The sequence below is a fragment of the Peromyscus leucopus genome, chromosome 5 (genome assembly GCF_004664715.2).
Source record: "Peromyscus leucopus breed LL Stock chromosome 5, UCI_PerLeu_2.1, whole genome shotgun sequence".
NCBI lineage: Eukaryota > Metazoa > Chordata > Mammalia > Rodentia > Cricetidae > Peromyscus > Peromyscus leucopus.
The window spans coordinates 128,887,032-128,904,920 of record NC_051067.1 but is presented as its reverse complement, the minus strand read 5'-3'; the positions used below and the strand labels follow the sequence as shown (position 1 = coordinate 128,904,920).

General features: G+C 46.6%; 1 protein-coding gene across 1 annotated transcript in view; it reads left to right on the top strand.

The window, feature by feature from the left end:
• The first annotated feature begins 9,441 nt into the window (after positions 1–9,441).
• Positions 9,442–17,889, top strand: part of Pcnx2 (pecanex 2) — a 154,992-nt gene continuing 146,544 nt past the window's right edge. The window contains exons 1-4 of the mRNA XM_028889810.1: positions 9,442–9,800; positions 15,405–15,610; positions 16,698–16,815; positions 17,508–17,544. Coding sequence (XP_028745643.1) covers positions 9,648–9,800; positions 15,405–15,610; positions 16,698–16,815; positions 17,508–17,544 — 514 coding nt within the window. The 5' untranslated portion in view covers positions 9,442–9,647. The remainder of the gene's footprint in view (positions 9,801–15,404; positions 15,611–16,697; positions 16,816–17,507; positions 17,545–17,889) is intronic.

Genomic DNA, 17,889 nt, shown 5'->3' with positions numbered 1-17,889 from the left:
GCATGAACATAAATAAATATTAAAGATAAGAATAAAAACCTGCTTCTGTAGTGTGGAAGGAGTGTAGTGTTATGGGGGAAAGAAACCAAATACACAAGAGATGAACTGGTCCTGGAGGCACACACCTCAGTCCCAGCCCTTAGGAGGTAGGGGCAGGAGGATCATGAGTTCCGGGCTAGTGTAGGCTACACGAAGAGACTTGGTCTCAAAATCACAAACCAAGAACTGCAGGGGTGAGGAAATGGAGACAGTGAAAAGTCATTGTCCTTGACTTTGAGATCTGAGAGGGTCAACACAGGCCTGAGGAAATAACTCCAAAGATAAGGCGTAGGGTGGATGAGAGACGAAAAGAGAACCCGAACAGAGGCAACCCGGAAACCTGCTGTGGCCAACCCTGATGCCCCTCGATGACAGGGACCGAAGCTTGCCTGAGAAGAGCCGAGGAGGAAACTAGAGCACAGATGATCTTAAGGCTGAGTCTGCATTCGAATTTCGGAGAGACTAGAAGCCAGAGAGGCCGAAGAGTAAGGAAAGTATTTTCTCAAGACCTGGGGGCAGGGGGAGTGTGGTTGGTACATTGTGCATCCCAATAAACTTATCTGGGGGTCAGGAAACAGAACAGCCACTATGTTAAACATAGCAATTCCTGTTACAAGGAAGTGTTTTAAAATCTGGGGGGGGGGGAGAGGGGATGGGCCGGTGAGATGGCTCAGCATAATGACCTGCGTTTAATCCACAGGGTCTACACGGTGGAAGACGAAACTGATCCCTCAAGTTGACCTCCACAAGTGTACACGGTGCATGTGCATATTTGAATGGATACACACATGTACCCCAAATGTAATTTAAAATTTTAATCTGGAAAAAAAGATGCTAGGAATAGAAAAATGCTTTCCTCAATGTTTACTTATGTACAGCACCCATCTTTCCTTTTATATTTCTGTTCAGAAAACAGAGTTGCAGAAAGGCGACAGTTTAGTGGGATTGCCTTTGCTGGGTCCTATGGCTAACGTCAAGACAGAAGGAATGTTGACAGAGAGCTTCAGAATTCAGAAACATCAGCTGTCATTGCCCGCCCTGGATCCCATCTTGGAATAGTGTGTGTGTGTGTGTGTGTGTGTGTGTGTGTGTGTGTGTGTGTGTGTATGTGTGTGTGTGTGTGTGTGCTGTATGCCAGGGAGCAAAATAAAATAACTATTGACATGAACTCTCCATTATTAGTGGGGAGTTTTTTCTACTGTGAATAAGAGAAAGGAAATATCTGGAGGCATCTGGAAGAGTCCAGAGCAGAGAGAAAAGAAAGCAGACTGGACTTGGTCAGGCCTTGGGAAGTGGGAGAGAAGAGGGAAGATAGAGAGAGAGCAAGAGACAGAGACTATAGCACAGTGAGGGGGAGATTGAGAAATGGAGAGAGGGGGGATAGCAAGAGAGGGAGAGAGGGGGGACAGAGAGGAGAGAGAGAGAGAGAGAAAGTCCATCCCATGGACAGTTAGGCAGATTATACAGAGAACTAGTAGCTGGGGGGAGGAGGTCGTAGAAGAGGAGGTGAGGTCAGCTAGTATGCTAGTATGGATTCTGAAATGTATAGCAGGTACTTGTGATACTGAGGGAGCCTGGAGGCCAGCGTGGGTTTTGATACACTGATAGATACTACAGGTATATGTCATGTCGGAGAGCCATATGTCCCTTCTGCCAGAGATCAGGGAATGGACTCCTTCCTGGGGACTCAAAACCTGTTTCACAGGTTCCTGAGGAATGCTGGCTTTTATCTAACTGCCAGAAAGAGTCTATCTTAGCTTATTTATGGATATATGGACAGCCCGAGACCCAGTGTGTGTGTGTGTGGTTTCATCTGTGTGCTATAATTTAATATGACCCATCATGAGTGGAGACACAGCATTATGGTGAGCAGTGGGGTCTGATAGCAGACCAGGGTCCCGTCCTGGCTTGGTCAGTGAGTGCCCTATGAAACCTCATCTTTGGTCTTCAATCCCTCCCTCTCTAACATGGCAGAGCAGCAGTGTCTCGCCCAGGGGTCGCTTCCAGCATTCACTGAACTGTCCAAACCACAGCCCTCCATCTGTGCTAGGTAATGGTGGCATTATTTTCATGTTACTTTTGCTCATGGTGGACCCTATTATTTATTAGAACAGGAAATCCACAGTATATTTTTTTCTGTGGTTTTCTTATGCTTATACTTTGTGTATGTTCCTGAATCAAAGATCATTTTCATTCTTCCAACTGAAATTAAAACTATTCCCCAAGATGTTTAGGATATAAAGTTGGAGGGGGGACTTCCCAGGCCCTAGGGTGCATTACATCTACAAGCATGACACTAAGAGCTGGAGATGTCCCCCAGTGGTACAGTGCTTCCTGGCATGCACAGGGCCCCACATCCAATGCCTACCACCAAAAAAAATAAAGTAAGTCATGATGCTTTAATCTTATGTGTATGAATATGTTTTAAAATTTATGTGTATAAATATTTTGCCTGCACATGCCTGGTGCCCTCAGAGGCCAAGAGTGTTAAATCCCCTGGCACTGGAGTTATAGATGGCTGAGGGACCAGGTAGTTGCTAACTCCGGTCCTCTGCAAGAGCAGCCAGTGCTCTTAACCACTGATCCATCTCTCCAGCCCTTCAGGACACTTTTGTTCGGAAAGTACATCGTGTATCCAGAGACTAATTGGAACTTACATCCTCTTGTCACCAGTATTCTTACTTATTGTGAACAATGCCACAACTGAGACCAAGTAAATACACAGACCTTGTTAGTAACAGAGAGGACAGACAGACAGACAGGAAGACACAGCTGATTACTCAACACACAGGATGGCAGGCACTCTCTAGGTGCTTGAGATAGAAAAGGTGACAAGGCAAAGTGCCAGCCGTCACAGGACTTGTATTTTACCAGGATTAGATGAAAAAAAACGAACAGGACAAATGAATACACCATGTATTAAAACTTACTTATTTACGCACAGGAATTTAGTATTTACTGATTTATTTGTGTGCTGGGAACTGAACTCTAGGCTAGCTCCTTACTGCTGAACTGTATTCACGGCCCCAAATTAAACCTTTTCTTCCCTCTCCTCCCCTCCCTACCCCTCCCCTGCTTTTCCTGTCTTCTTCCCTTTCCCTCCCCTCCCCTGCTCTCCCCTGCCATCCTCCCCTGCCCTCCTCTGCTCTCCCCTGCCACCCTCCCCTCCCCTCTCCTCTTCTCTTCTCATGTGTCTCATGCATCTAAGGCTAGCCACCAACTCACTATGTAGCCATGACTGGCTTTGAACTCCTTACCTTCCTGCCTCCAATTTCCTAAGTGCTGGGATTCTAGACATTTGCCACCAGGCCTGGCTTGGTAGCAATAGAAGAGACATCGGGGAATGATGGATCAAGACAATAGTTGGGGGGAGATGGCGTGGATGGGAGCCAGTGGGGATCTTCAAAAGTGTGGACAGAGTGAGGGCGGCCTCATGCAGAAGGCAAGACTTGAGCAAAGGCTGAGAGGACAGGATTTGAGCGAGCGCTGAGTGAAAGAAACAGTCAGCACCACAAGGGGGCGTTTGCATGCCGCTATTTTCTGGAGCTCTTGGTTTCTTAGTTAATTGTGAAGCAGCAATTTAGTGGGTGCTTCCTCCACCCCGTCTCCATTCTCACATACTTAAAGATGTGGAGTTAAATGAATAAAAATAACGATAACAGCAGCTAGTTGCTGGCATCCATTACTGAGTGCAGACTGTGACTCAGGTTGCTGTTTATTCTCAGTTTCAACTGGCACTCTGCCTGAGACGGAGTCATCCTGAGTTGTAAGATTTCTGTTACTTTAATCCCTGGGGCCAAGCTGCGGCCCTGCAGATAGAGAGCCCTGTAGTTACAGATTACTACAGGGCTGGGGAAGGGAACAATGGACCACTTCACTAAACGGCTACAGTGTGCAAGGCTGAGGGCATCCGGAAGGCCAAGGCCATCCTTCTACCCTGGCTGATATCCCTTTATGTGCAGAATCACCGTGCTCATGACCTTGGGCTCCACTCCGGCACCACTCTGTCCACCTGCCAGCTGCTCCTTCAATTTTGCTGCATTTTTTATAATGTCCTTGACTCTTTTCAAACATAATGACCGATTCTTTACAATGTGCTGCAGGTACTAACCTGAAGTCATGGAGAACAAAAATGAGAAAGAGAGAGAGAGAGAGAGAGAGAGAGAGAGAGAGAGAGAGACAGACAGACAGACAGAGACAGAGACAGAGAGAGAGACACAGAGAGAGACACAGAGAGAGAGAGCCTCTACAAAGATGGGCTTTGTATGGGTTTCTTTGTTCATTTTTATTGAGTTCCAAAAACTGGACACTCCCCATTTTGCTTGCTAAGTTTTCTGCATCACATAGATTTCCTGTCTGGCCTGTTGATCTCACTCACTTGGTGGAAATGAGGGTTTTCCCAGAATATCAGCTCTTTGAGGTGGGAGTACACTCCTTAAGCTAGACTAGACGCAGCGAGAGTCAGACTACAGACCTTCTTAGAGAACTTCAGCTTTTGTTGAAATCTATTTGTAGACATAGGAGGAAAAGCTAGGCATGAGACACAGTTGGTGGAATGTTTTCCTAGCTTCGGGAAGCCCTGGTTTGATCCCCAGCACTTCCTAAGCCTGGCAGCTAAGACCTAGTATTTAAGAGGTAGAAGAAGGAAGATCAGCAGTTCAGGGACATCCTTGGCTATATAGTTTGGGCCAGCCTGGACTACCTAAGAACCTATCCAACAAACAACAACAAAAGGAGGCTATTGACATACCTTCCCCACAAGCACATGTTTACGGGGGATTAATAAGGACAAATAAGCAACTCTTTTGCGGCTTTCAGAAAAATGCTCAAAACACAAGTACTGTTTTCTAGTTCCTACATACAGCATTTGCTAGTGAGCAAGACTTAATCTACCACGCCATCTTTTTCTCCATCTTTTAAACTAATAGCTGGCATTTCTTCGGAACTCTCCAGGGAGCCCAGTTGACCTTCCCATCCCTTGTAATAAATGGGAGCGCACCAGGTGTAACTCGGTTGTGTGAATCTATCCTGGTAGCTGCTTTCCTCTGGCCTCAGTATTCACTGCTTTCCCTGTAAGAGCATCTAGGCCCAAAGCCATGGTGGTCAGAGTTACGTCAATCAGCTTCATGGTGGTCATATTTGTGGTGGTGAGCTTTGTGTTAGGGCCTTCTTCTTCTTTTTTTTTTTTCTGGATGCTATTGTTACTTTACGGTTGTTTTTACCCCCCTGAAGCATAAGGAGTGTGACATACTGGGAAAACAGTGCCACACTCTAAACATGTAACCACTGTTTATAACTGTTTGCTCCAATAACGGAGAGATGCAGAGGACCCAAGTATAGTTCCCAGCACACACATGGTGGCTCTCAACTGCCTGTAACTTCAGCTCCGGGGCATCCGATGCCTCTTCCAAACTCCATGGGCTCCTGCATGCAAATGGTGCACTTACATACATGCATACATGTAGGCGAACACAGGAATACATGAGATAAAAATAAACTGATATTTTACATCTATGTGCTTATTTGCTTGGTCACTTCATCAATGGCTGTTTGACATCCTCTCAATCTTTGTGTTTCCCCCTAGAAAGCAAAGTGAGCGAACAGTTTCACTTAGTGTTGCTTGCAGGGGTATTTTCTTACCTGTCTATTTTTTGAACAAATGGTTTTATTTATAAAAACAGTAAAGCTGTCTTTCAAAACCTGCAGCCTTGCTACCCAAGATTTAAAATTAAATACATTGAAGGAATATTAGCACATGTTGGTGTCTTTTAACAGTGAAGTTTGAGTCCATTTCCCATTTATCCAGCATATAAATTCTCCTAAATATTGACTTGGGTACTGGAAGTCTGCTTTCCCACTGGGGTGGATTCCAAGTTGGTCTCTGAAGAAATTGGTTTACTCCTAGTTGTTTATTATTCTCATAATCACCTTTCTTCATCTTTTAATTTTGGAATTAAAAGGTGTGTTTAAAATCTACCTCAAAGGAGCCTAGGAAATCTAAGTGTAAATACTATGTCATTTTAATACATATTTTAAGTATGAAAAATATGAAAAAAAAAGCCTGTTTTTAAGAGGCTATCCACACAAAAGTTGATTCTCTCCCCCACATTCCCTCCATCTCCTGGCCATCTGTTTTCTTGCTTCAGAGTTTAATTTTATCTCTCCAAGAACAGATATGACTATACATGAGAGACACATTTGTACAAATATATATCATTTATAGAATACTTTGCATATATGCATACATATACATACATACATACATATATACACACATTATTTTTGAAACATGGTCTCTCTGTCTATGTAGTTGTGACTGTTCTGGAGCTCACAATGTAGACCAGGCTAACCTTGAATTCATAGCCATCCACCTGACTCTGCTTTTTGGCTGCTGTAGCTAAACATGTACCACCAGACCTGGCATATACTTTAAAAAATACGTATAGAATACTCTAGCACTTTCCTTCTAAAAATATTTATTTTTTTATGCATGTGTGTGCATGCGCATGTGTGCACAGTGCCCTCGGAGGCCAGAAGAGGGCATCGGATGCTATGGAGTTGGAGCTGCAGATTGTTGTGGGCCACCATGTGGGTACTGGAAACTGAACTCAGATCCTCTGAAAGAACAGAAAGTGCTCTCCACTGCTGGGCCATCTCTCCAATCCCACACGTCTCCTTTAGCATTTTCAGCTAACATGTCTTCAAGATACTTCTAAAGAATAACATTACCCTTGCATTTAATTACGTATTTGTAATCTTTTTTTCTATTTATTTTTCTTTTGTCTTCTTTTTTTTTTTTTGTTTTTTGTTTTTTGTTTTTTCGAGACAGGGTTTCTCTTGTGTAGCTTTGCGCCTTTCCTGGAACTCACTTGGTAGCCCAGGCTGGCCTCGAACTCACAGAGATCCGCCTGCCTCTGCCTCCCGAGTGCTGGGATTAAAGGCGTGCGCCACCACCGCCCGGCCTCTTTTGTCTTCTTTCTATGTAAACTGTTTGTTTTCCCCACACCCCATGCCAGTGTATTCATGGCTTACCCTGTCTCTGCTGAGGTTAGCTAGTGATTGATGTATTTTATGGCCCCAACACCTCTAGGGCACACATTAGCCTGTGTGTTTAGTTTTTATTTCCGAAGGGTTTCCTCCTCTCTGGTGTGTGAATTTACACTCACCGGAATCTCCCAGCTGCTTTCCTTCGGCTTGATGCCTTTTCTTACTTCTTGATTTCAAAGTCTGCTTGATTCTCATTGCTTCATGGACTCACTGAACAGGGCTAAGCTGTCATTACCAAGGGATCCCACACACTTTGGTGACCCAACATAATAGACATGAGCTCGTTTATACTGTAGTCATTTCCTATGTGGGAGGGGGTACTCAGGCTATGGAGTCAGCTTATTCACTCTGAGACCATTCAAGGGTCTGGTATTTTGCTTTCTCTCTCTCTCTCTCTCTCTCTCTCTCTCTCTCTCACACACACACACACACACACACACACACACACACCATTTCTTTTCTTAGAGCACAGATTCAGTGACTGTTAAGTGCCTAGTAACTGGAAATGACAACATTTTTTAAAAGCCCTATTTATTTTTATTTTGTGTGTATGGGGGTCCTGGCTGCACTTATGTGTCCATGCCCAGTGCCCTTGCAGGCCAGAAGAGGGTGTTGGATCCCCTGGAGCAGAACTGACAAACTCTGGTGCTCCGCAGAAGCAGGAAGTACTTTAAGCCTCTGAGCCACGGCGCCGGCCACAGTTCTAGGGCTTTTACACTGTGCAGTTGTCCTTTTCAGCAGCTGTCGGGGCGAAGGGAGCAGTGTACACACTATGCTTGTGCCTAGTTTGCGTTCACCTACCTGCAGCTTTCCTTCAGAGCCGTGCGAGTCTCTGTGCGCATTCAAGTTGTCGCCAGTGGTCCTCCCCGTCACTCCATAGCTCACGACACTGGTCCTGGGATGAAGACGGCAGCTCCTGTGAACACGGAACAGAGAATCTTGTGTTGCTTCGATTAAATATATATATATATATATATATATATATATATATTTTAAAATAGATGATTTTCCACTTGGTCTGTGGCTTTATTGCATTTCAGGAGTCTGGAACAGCTGGTTTTAGTGGCTTTGGCTGTATTATCCTTGTCTTTGGGGGACAATGAGTCCATCAGCTATTTACTCTATAGCTGCAGACCTTAATGTCCTAGGATTGATTTTAAAGCTAATTTTTGTTTGTTTGTTTGTTTGTTTGTTTTATCTCATTTTGGGTTGGAGATCACGGCACATTATTTTAATATTTAAAGTCCTTTTCTTATTTCTTTAAAACTTATTCAATTGAAACTCAGAATCTTTCTTCCATTATTTCTGTCCTGAGCTTCAGGGACCCTCACTATATAGAAAATTAAGAAAGAAAATACAAGACCTAAAATAAGCAACAATGTCCCCACAAGACACACGATACACACTGACCTATGTGAGAAGTGAACTAATTTAAGTGAAAATTGGAGCCGTCGTTTTGCGGACAAGCTTTCTGCTATATCGAATTTGCCCGGTTTATTAATCCTCACCTGTTTGGCAATACCAAGAAGCTTTACTCTAGTCTAGCGGCGATCTAGCGCCACCTAGCGCCACACATAAAAATCTGCTTTTCTCCTTTTCTTCCCTCTCCTCCCCTGCTTCTTCTTTTCCCCTAGTCTTTTCCTCCTAGTCGAAATGGTAGATTGATATCCCGGATGATGTTCGGGAAACATATAAAAAGACAGAGAACGAGATGCAGTTGCTCACGCCTGTAATCTCAATACTCTGGAGGATTGCCATGAATTTTCAGGCCAGCCTGAGCCACAAAATCCCTTCCAAGTCAATCCAGTCTGCAGAGTGAGACCCTGCCTCACAAATGAAATAAAACAACGTAAAATAAAAACACCAGTGACTAATTGAAGCTTTAAAGATTGTTTCAGAAAGACGGTTGTCGTTTCTGTGTGCCCAGTTGGGTAACTGGGCGTGGAGGAGAAAAACTCAGAGTGGAAGTCAGTGAGAGCAGATCAGGTCAAGCATAAAACTTCAGAGGCTCTGGTCTGTGGCCCGCCAAGGTCACAGGGGCCAAAGGCCCTCAGGTGGAGCTCAGAGGAAATTGCTTTGCGTGCTGCAAGCCTGGGACTTGAGGTTAGACAAACCTTTTGGTGCAAGTGGCAAAACAAAATCAAAAGCCAAGGAGTTTCCTGTCTGTGGCTCTCACACAGGAACATTCTTGGTTCTCACACCTCGCAAACTCACTCCTGGGAGACTCAGAGAGAAAGGCTGGTGGAGCCCCGGCTATCAAGAAGGGAGAGGGAGGGACTGGGCTCCTTCTGGGGTGGGCATAGGGCGGAGCCGCCGGAGCATCCTTGAGCAGCCATCGCGAAGCATGATGGGAAAATCCTCCTTCCCTTGGACATGGCGCGCACCTGCCCGGCAAGCCCGGCCGGCTCCAGCACCGCGCTGTACCAGTCCGCGCTGTCCAGCGTCTGCCGCGGGTTGGGCGGCGGCGGCGCCGGGGGCGGGGGCTCCACCGGAGCACACCGGTACACAGCACCCTACTGAGTCCCAGGGTGCTGAGCCCCAGGGCACGCAAGATCCCTGGCATGGCGTCCCAGGTGTTGCAGCTGCTCAGGCAAGGAGTGTGGGCCGCGCTCACAGGGGGCTGGTACCACGACCCGGAGCATAGCAAATTCACCAACAGCTGTCACCTCTACCTGTGGCTGTTCCTGCTGCTGCTGCCACTGGCCCTGCACCTGGTGAGTCCCCAGCTTAGGAATGGATGGGGGCGGGGGTTAGGGGGGAAGGAGAAGAAGAAGCTGGAAGGGAGGAGGAAGAAAAGGAGGAAAGGAAATTAACAAGAGGAAAAGAGAAGGAGAGGGGAGAGAAGGAAGCAGAGGAATGAGGTAGAAAGAACAAAAGAGAGGATATGAAGGAGAAAGAGAAGGAAGGGATGGAGAGCCACAGAGGAGACCTGGGATGGGAAGGGGGCAGCGACCTTTGAAGAAGTAGGGACGGAAGAATGTGGGGGACTGGTCACAGCAGTCCTGCAGGACACCAGGGAGTCACAGGATAGAAGTAGCTAGGACTTTGGGGACTGTGGGCTCATTAAGAATTGATGCGGTCTGCCTGGATGAGTCAGGTCCTGCTGGTGGGAGTTGTTGAGACTGGCTTGTGGGTACCCAACCCTAGGCCTCAAGGCTCGGGATGATATCTGCTATAACACATCGTGCACAGTCACAATGAAAAGGCAATCTGAGTTCTCCCAGGCGACCTGATTTCGGTTGTTTTTTGTTTTTTGTTTTTCCTCTCCTCTCCTCTCTTCCTGCTTTGCTTTAGGAAGGCAGATTCTACCATCAATTGCTTTGCAATTTCTACACCGTGGTGTATAGAAGTCTGAAAAAAAAACAGGAGTGGATAAATAATGTCATGTACTGTATTCCAGAGCAGTGTGGCATCTCCTCCTCCGGGACGGACCCCAATAGGATGCTAGAGAATGCTTGCTGAGAGATCACATAGATGACCTTCATAGGTCAGTCAAACACATAGGTAGCTGAAGCCATGACGAACCTTCCTTAAAAGCTGCCTGCCGTTAAACCTCAGCTAGGAGTCAATTCTGGGGTGTCTGTGAAGGACTTTACCCCTAAAACAGCACGCAACTGTGTTCTCCTCCACAAAGTCTTCAATGAGTTAGCATGGCTGACAGGTCCCGAGTCTGACATTGGAGATGCCTGTGGCTTGGCATGCCCAGACTCTGGTTCTTTTTCTGGCAGTTTGTCCAGAGCTGTGGTTCTGAAGGCAGGCTGCCTCAGGTGACTTCTGGTTCCAGCTTTTCCCAGTTCTGGAACCTTGAAAGAAGTTAATCTACTCTTGCTTTTCATTTTCTAGGCTACAATACAAGAGAAAGAATACAACCAGGGCTTTATATTTGCATTTTATTTATTTGTGTGTGTGTGCATGGTGTGCTCTGTGTATGATATGTGTGTGTGATGTGTGTATGGTGTGCTGTGTGTGTGTGTGGTATATGTGTGTGTGTGTGATGTGTGTGTAGTGGTGTGTTTGTGTGAGAGATGTGTGTGTGGTGTGCTGTGTGTGATATGTATGCGTGTGGTATCTGTGTGTGTATGATGTGTGTGTCTATGTATGGTGTGGGGGTTGAGGTGTGTGTGGTGTGTGTATGGTGTGTATGTGTATAGGGGGTTGTGGTATGTGTGGAGTGTGTATGTGTACTTGCAGGCATGTAGAGAGGTCAGAGGACAATTTACAGGGGTTCTGCTATGTGGGCTCAGTGGATCAAAATGAGGTCATCCAGCTTGGTGGCAGGTGCCTTTATCCACTGAGCTATCTTATGGCCACTAGAACCAGTGTGTGGGTGCAGTGGAGTTCAATGAGACAGTACACATGACGTCTTGTCTGGATCAGTCTGACTTGGACCTGGGCTTACCAGCTTATTAGACTGATGTTGGAGCTACCTAGACTTTAGTTTTTTAAGGTTGAGTCCCTCCCAGATAGTGGTGGAAACCCTCTCAGAGAGTGATAGAGTCCCTCCCAGAGAGTGATGGAGACCCTCCCAAAGAGTGGTGGAGTCCCTTCCAGAGAGTGGTAGAGTCCCTCCCAGATAGTGGTGGAGTCCCTTCCAGAGAGTGATGGAGGCCCTTCCAGAGAGTGGTGGAGGCCCTTCCAGAGAGTGGTGGAGGCCCTTCCAGAGAGTGATGGAGGCCCTTCCAGAGAGTGATGGAGACCCTCCCAGAGGGTGGTGGAGTCCCTTCCAGAGAGTGATGGAGATCCTCCCAGAGAGTGGTGGAGTCCCTTCCAGAGAGTGATAGAGTCCCTTCCAGAGAGTGGTGGAGTCCCTTCCAGAGAGTGGTGGAGGCCCTTTCAGAGAGTGATAGAGTCCCTCCCAGAGAGTGATGGAGGCCCTCCCAAAGAGTGGTGGAGTCCCTTCCAGAGAGTGATGGAGGCCTTTCCAGAGAGTGATAGGGGCCCTTCCAGAGATTGGTGGAGGCCCTTCTAGAGAGTGGTGGAGTCCCTCCCAGAGAGTGGTGGAGGCCCTTCCAGAGAGTGATGGAGGCCCTTCCAGAGAGTGATGGAGGCCCTTTCAGAGAGTGGTAGAGGCCCTTCCAGAGAGTGATGGAGGCCCTTCCAGAGAGTGGTGGAATCTCTCTCTGAACCTGGAGTTCCCCAGTTCAACCAGGCTGGCTGGCTAGTGAGTTCCAGAAATCCTTCTGTCTCCACTCTCCAGCTCTGGGATTAAAGCATAGATGGCCACACAGGATTTTTCCACGGGCATCAGGGGTTAAACTTGGGTCCTCCTGTTTAGGTGCCTGGCACCTTCTTCCATTCCATAAGCATTCCTTTTGATGTTCAGTTGTAACCAATTATCTGCCCAGGACTCTTCTACTCTACCTGGATAGGGACTCTGTATGCAAGGAGATACAATTTGGTCACTGGGAATCCTGGGTCCCCAGGGGCTGGGCTGGAGGACACAGAGCTCTCAGCTCACACCCTACATCAGAATCCTATTACTCTAGGCTTTAGCGGACATGCACTTGTTCTGGGCTCTAAGCACCTCGATCCCAGCGTCTTCGATCAGGTCATCTTCAGCTTCTTGAAGCAGCGAACAGGAGCAGGTGGCGCCTGCTAGTATAGCAGGTCCTGAATGCACCTCCAGTACTGGGGTGCTCAGCTAATACAGGGGTGAGTGCCCTGGCTTTCGGACTCTGCTCTTGGCCAGCAGCTAGCGTTAAAGTCCTCAGGCCTATGGGGTCTGAGATGCTCAGCCCTTCTCGAAGTTTCTCATCTCAGCTCTTCACAATCCTTTTCTTCAGTCCCAGCTCTCCTCCTTCTCTCGCCTTCTACTCCCACCACCCAGCATTATATTCACCTCCAGTTTCTCCCCACCCTCTCCATGAAAAAACAAATTATAGACCATTAGATCAAACAACAATGGCTTCATTATATTTATGGCTATTGATTTGTCTTAAATATAGAAAAGAAATACAGGCTTTTTGGTCTTTGAAGGCTATTAAGAATCTTCTGGTCCTTCTATTCTCTGATGTAAAGATTTATCTTGCACGATGTGTCAGTGTTAGTTTTCCTCCCAAATCTTTACCATCTCAAAAGAAAAGGCAGGGAGATGGCTCTGCAGTTAAGTTACCCAATGAACGATGGGAAGACCAGAGTTTGGATCCTCAGAGTCCACATGGGATGTCGGGTAGGTGTGACAGCCCACTTGGAATTCCAGCCTCAGAAAGCAGAGGTGGAATCCCCAGAGCAAGCTGGTTAAGTGAAACTAGCCATGTCTGGGAGCTCTGGGATTGATTGAGAAACCCTGCCTCAGTGAATATGGTCGAGGAACAATGGGGGATGATTCCTGATCTCAGCCTCAGGTCTCCACCTGCACATTCACCCATGTTCATAAGTTTCCACGCACATGCCAACATGCATGCCAAGCATGCATACAGTCACACACACACACACACACACACACACACACACACACACACACACACCATACACACATATGAAAAATGGGAGAGGGGAAGAAAAATAGAAGAAAGCTGAAATATATTCCATTGCATTTTTTTTGTCTCGTTAATGTGTTTCTAAAATAAAGACTACACCTCAGTAATTAATAACCAGGAAAGAAGAAAAATGTCTGACCAGAGGAAATATCCCTGAGGAATCCTTGAAAAGACCTTTTACTAGAAAATGTTTGCTGTGGTTTGCACATGAAATGTCACCACAAGCTGGTTGGAACACGTGCTTCCCAGCTGTGACACTGTTTGGAAAGGTTCTGGAGCCTTTGGGAGATGAAGCCTCACCAGAGGAAGTGGCTCTCTGAGGGTGGGCCTTGACGTTATATAGCCCAGTCCTACTTCCTGTCCACTCTCCACTTCCAGTTTCATCAAGATTTGAAGAGGTTTGGAGTCCCACCAGCATATGTCTGCCAGTGTGGGAGCTGCCATGCTTCTCCCTCTAGCCTGGGCTGTATCCCTTTAAAGCTGTGGCTCTCAACCTTCCTAATGCCGCAACCCCTTAACGCAGTTCCTCATGTTGTGGTGACCCCCAACCATAAAATTACTTTTGTTGCTATTTCATAACTGTAATTTTGTTACTGTTATGAATCATAATGAATATATGATATGCAGATAGTCTTAGGCAATAACTGTGAAGGGTCATTTGACCCCCAAAGGGGTCATGACCCACAGGTTGAGAATTGATGCTTTAAAGTGTGAGCCAAAATGAACCCCTTTCCTGAAGGTGCTTCTTGCCAGGCACTGTCACAGCAGTGAGAAGAGAAGTCACTAATGCAGCCAGTTGCCTCATTAGTGGCTCATTCCACGATTTTCTTCTTAGGTATGGACACACTGACCTTAGGTATGGACACAATGACCTTAGGTATGGACACACGGACCCATCCCACCAGCCAAGCAAAACATTGGCTCTATGGTCCCTTGTTGCATTTGAAAACTGCATCTGAATTGTTACCCGAGCTGTAAATAGTATCCGTGGTTTGCAGATTAACTGATAAGCAGTAGGAAATGCAGGTGTAGTTTTAAGGATGCAGGTGGGTGTTGGCCTGGAGAATGGCAGTGGAACTTAGAGATGCTAGCATCCCAGTGCTTGCTGGGTACCCAGAATCCTCCTGTCTCTGCCTTCTTAGCACTGGGGTTAGGGCACACCACTGTGCCTGGCTTTTTCATTGTGGGGTCTGGGGATTGAACTTACGTCCTCGGAGTTTGTGTGGCAAGCATTTTACTGGCTGAGCCATCTCCCCAGCCTCAATAGCTTGTTTTGTTTTGTTTCTCTCTCAGTGCCGGGAATTGAGCCTAGGGTCCCACATATGCTCGGCAGGTGCTCTACCACTGATCTGTGTTTCCAGTCCTATTTTAATTCACAGAATAAGAGCACATTGATGTGTGGATTGGTGCAGACATTATGTAAGAGTTGAATCCTGCTGCTTATAGTAACATATTTAGTAATCCGAATTTCAGTGAAAAAACATACATATATAAAAATCAAAGAGCTCAGTCGAAACATTGGCCATCAAAGTCACTGATCAGAACCTGGGAAGCAAAAAAAAAAAAAAAAAAAAAAAAAAAAAAAAAAAAAAAAAAAAAACCAAAAACAAAAACAACAACAACAAAAAAAAAAAAAAAAAAAAACCAAAGGTAAACAGATAATATAACTCTTTTTCCTTGGAGACTATAACCAGAAAAAGCCCCAAACACTTGAAACCTTGCCCCAAGCACTTGAAATCTTACCTGACTTATGCTCAGTAAAGAGTTGGCTGTGCGTTGAGGTTGAAAACGAGGTAGAAGCCTAGAGACGCGAATGTCTTTTCCCTCTTCTCTCTGTAGGCTTTCCCTCCAAACGTCCTCACCGCGCTGTTCTACTGCGGCTCAGTGACCATCTTCTTTGCGGTCATCAAGCTCATCAGCTACCGCCTGCACCTCATGTTCGACAAGGGTGAAGTGATCCAGCCCCGATCCCCTCGAAAGAAAAACAAGCGAAGGCCAGAGGGAGAGGCCAGCAGCCAGCACACGGCCAGCCACAAACACCCACGGTAACCTTGGCCGGAAGAGCACCTGCTCCCAAGGGGAAGGATTTGGTTTTGATGAAAATGATGCTGTGTGGGGTGGGGCTGTGTCTAAGTCTGTAGAGCACCTGCCTAGCATGCACAGCAGTCTGGGGTCAGTTCTCAGCACCACAGAAACCTTGTATAATGATGTGTGCACGCAGGAGGTGGAGGCAGGACGTTTGGGAGTTCCAGGCCAACCTGGGCTGCATGAAATTTGGGCTCAAAAATAAATAAATAAATAAAAGTTGCCCTCTACTTATGAGTTACTTATGAGGGTAAACATTCCAGGCAGACATGGGTCTGTATATTTAAAGCTAAACTTAATAAAATTAATTCTTACAATCTGGATGTCTTATCTGGCCACTAACATAGCTTTACACTATGATCTAAAATTCATTTGTCTTAGGCTTAACAATGCAAAGTATTCTACTTGAGTATTTTGTCTTGTTATTTAAATTTACAGAGTACACCAAAGAATCTTAAAGAACAGTGTGCATTGATATAAGATCACACATCGCACAGAGTGAGGTTCTGAGATCAATGTTTGAAGGAAACTTAAGGACACCATGCTTGTGTCATTTTTTTATAGTTTGATTTTCAAGGTGTGTCTCCCAGGCTGGGGAGGGTACATGAGGGCCTGGGCTTGATCCCCAGAATTCCTATTAAAAGCCAGGCATGGTGATATAAGCTTATAATCCCATTGTGGGGATGCTGGAGGCAGGCAGACCCCTACAGCTTGCTGGCCACTGGCCTGGCCAAATCAGCAAGTTCCAGAGCAATGAGAGATGTTGTTTCAACAAACAAGGTAGATGGCAGCTGAGCTATACCTGTGGTTGAGTTCTCTCTGGCTTCCATAGGTACACATGTACACACACACACACACACACACACACATACATGGGGGGGATTGGAGAAGAGAGAACAATTCTTCTAATTTCAGGAAAAAGTTTATGTGCTATGAAAAATAGGACTTGTGTATAAAAAAAAAAGGGGACCCGCGGGGAACAGTTTGGGAGGCACATGGAAGAGCCTGGCTCTCTGGTAACACCTGCTCTTTCTCACCCTGGGTCAGCAATAACAGGCAGATCCACAGCGCCAAGAAGGAAGAGCCTCGAGGGAGCCTGCCCACACCACCCCTCCGCTGCAGCTCCCGAGGGCAGAGCGTCCACTCCCAGCATTCCTCGCCACTGGTTGGTGACCGCTTCCTGTTGCTCTGGTGTTCACTCCCCAGCGTGGAGCATCCAGTGGGGGGGGGGGGCTGCCATGGCCCCTATGTAGTCACTGCTTTCTTGGGCTTCTCATGCCGTCGGCTGTGGAAATGGCCCACAGGTGCACTTGAGACCACCAGACTTCACCTACTGTGTGTCCCCAGAACACCAGCAGCCTCTCCGGCTGTCTTTTCTGTTTGAGAACTATGGTGCAAAACTCTCCTTCCTTTTGTCTTCTGCAGTCAGTCACGGGGTCATCAGATTGTTAGCACTTCCCACGTGTAACAAACTCCATCTCCTCCTCACTGCTTTATTAAATCGTGCATCTTGGAATACCAGCACACCACTGTTCCTGTAGGGTAGCTTTCCGGCTCTCCATCCGTGGTCGCTACGCCTTACTCCTTCTGGCTTTTGTTTCTTAATTAGCATCCTCCCCCTTTCTGTCACAGTCCTCTTGGGAGGATGTCTGCACTTAGACATGTTTTAGAATCCACCTCTTTTGCCCATTTTATAAACACTTAGGAAGCACAAACGCTGAGGTGTCCCTATGTGTCCCTTTTGTTAGACAGACTGAGCGGCTGCCGAATGGAGAAGGGTGGTGGCCAGCTGTGTGGAACGTGGGGAATGTGCAGGGGGCTGACTCCTATAGTGATGTTTATTTTCTGTTTCCGCAGGAGTTGCCAGCACAGGAGACAGTAGAAGACCTCAAAGGTAGAGTATTGTCACTGTTTGATATTTAATCACCGCTACATCCTTAGGGAAATACTTTTTTTTAAAAGAATTCTTTTTAATCATGTGTATATGTGTGTATTTCTGTGTGTACACATAAGCTGGCACAAATGAGTGCAGGTGTCCATAGAGGCCAGAAGAGGGTGCCGAACCCCCTTGAGCTGGGGTTCCAGGAAGTTGTGAGCTGCCTGATGTGGGTTCTGGGAACCATGCTGGGTTCCTCTACAAGAGCTTTGAGCATTCTTGACTGTGAGCCGCCTCTCCAGCTCTGAGGTGAAGGTGTTAAGTAAGGGTCAGAGCTGTGAGTCTTTCTTGGAAGGTCCTGCT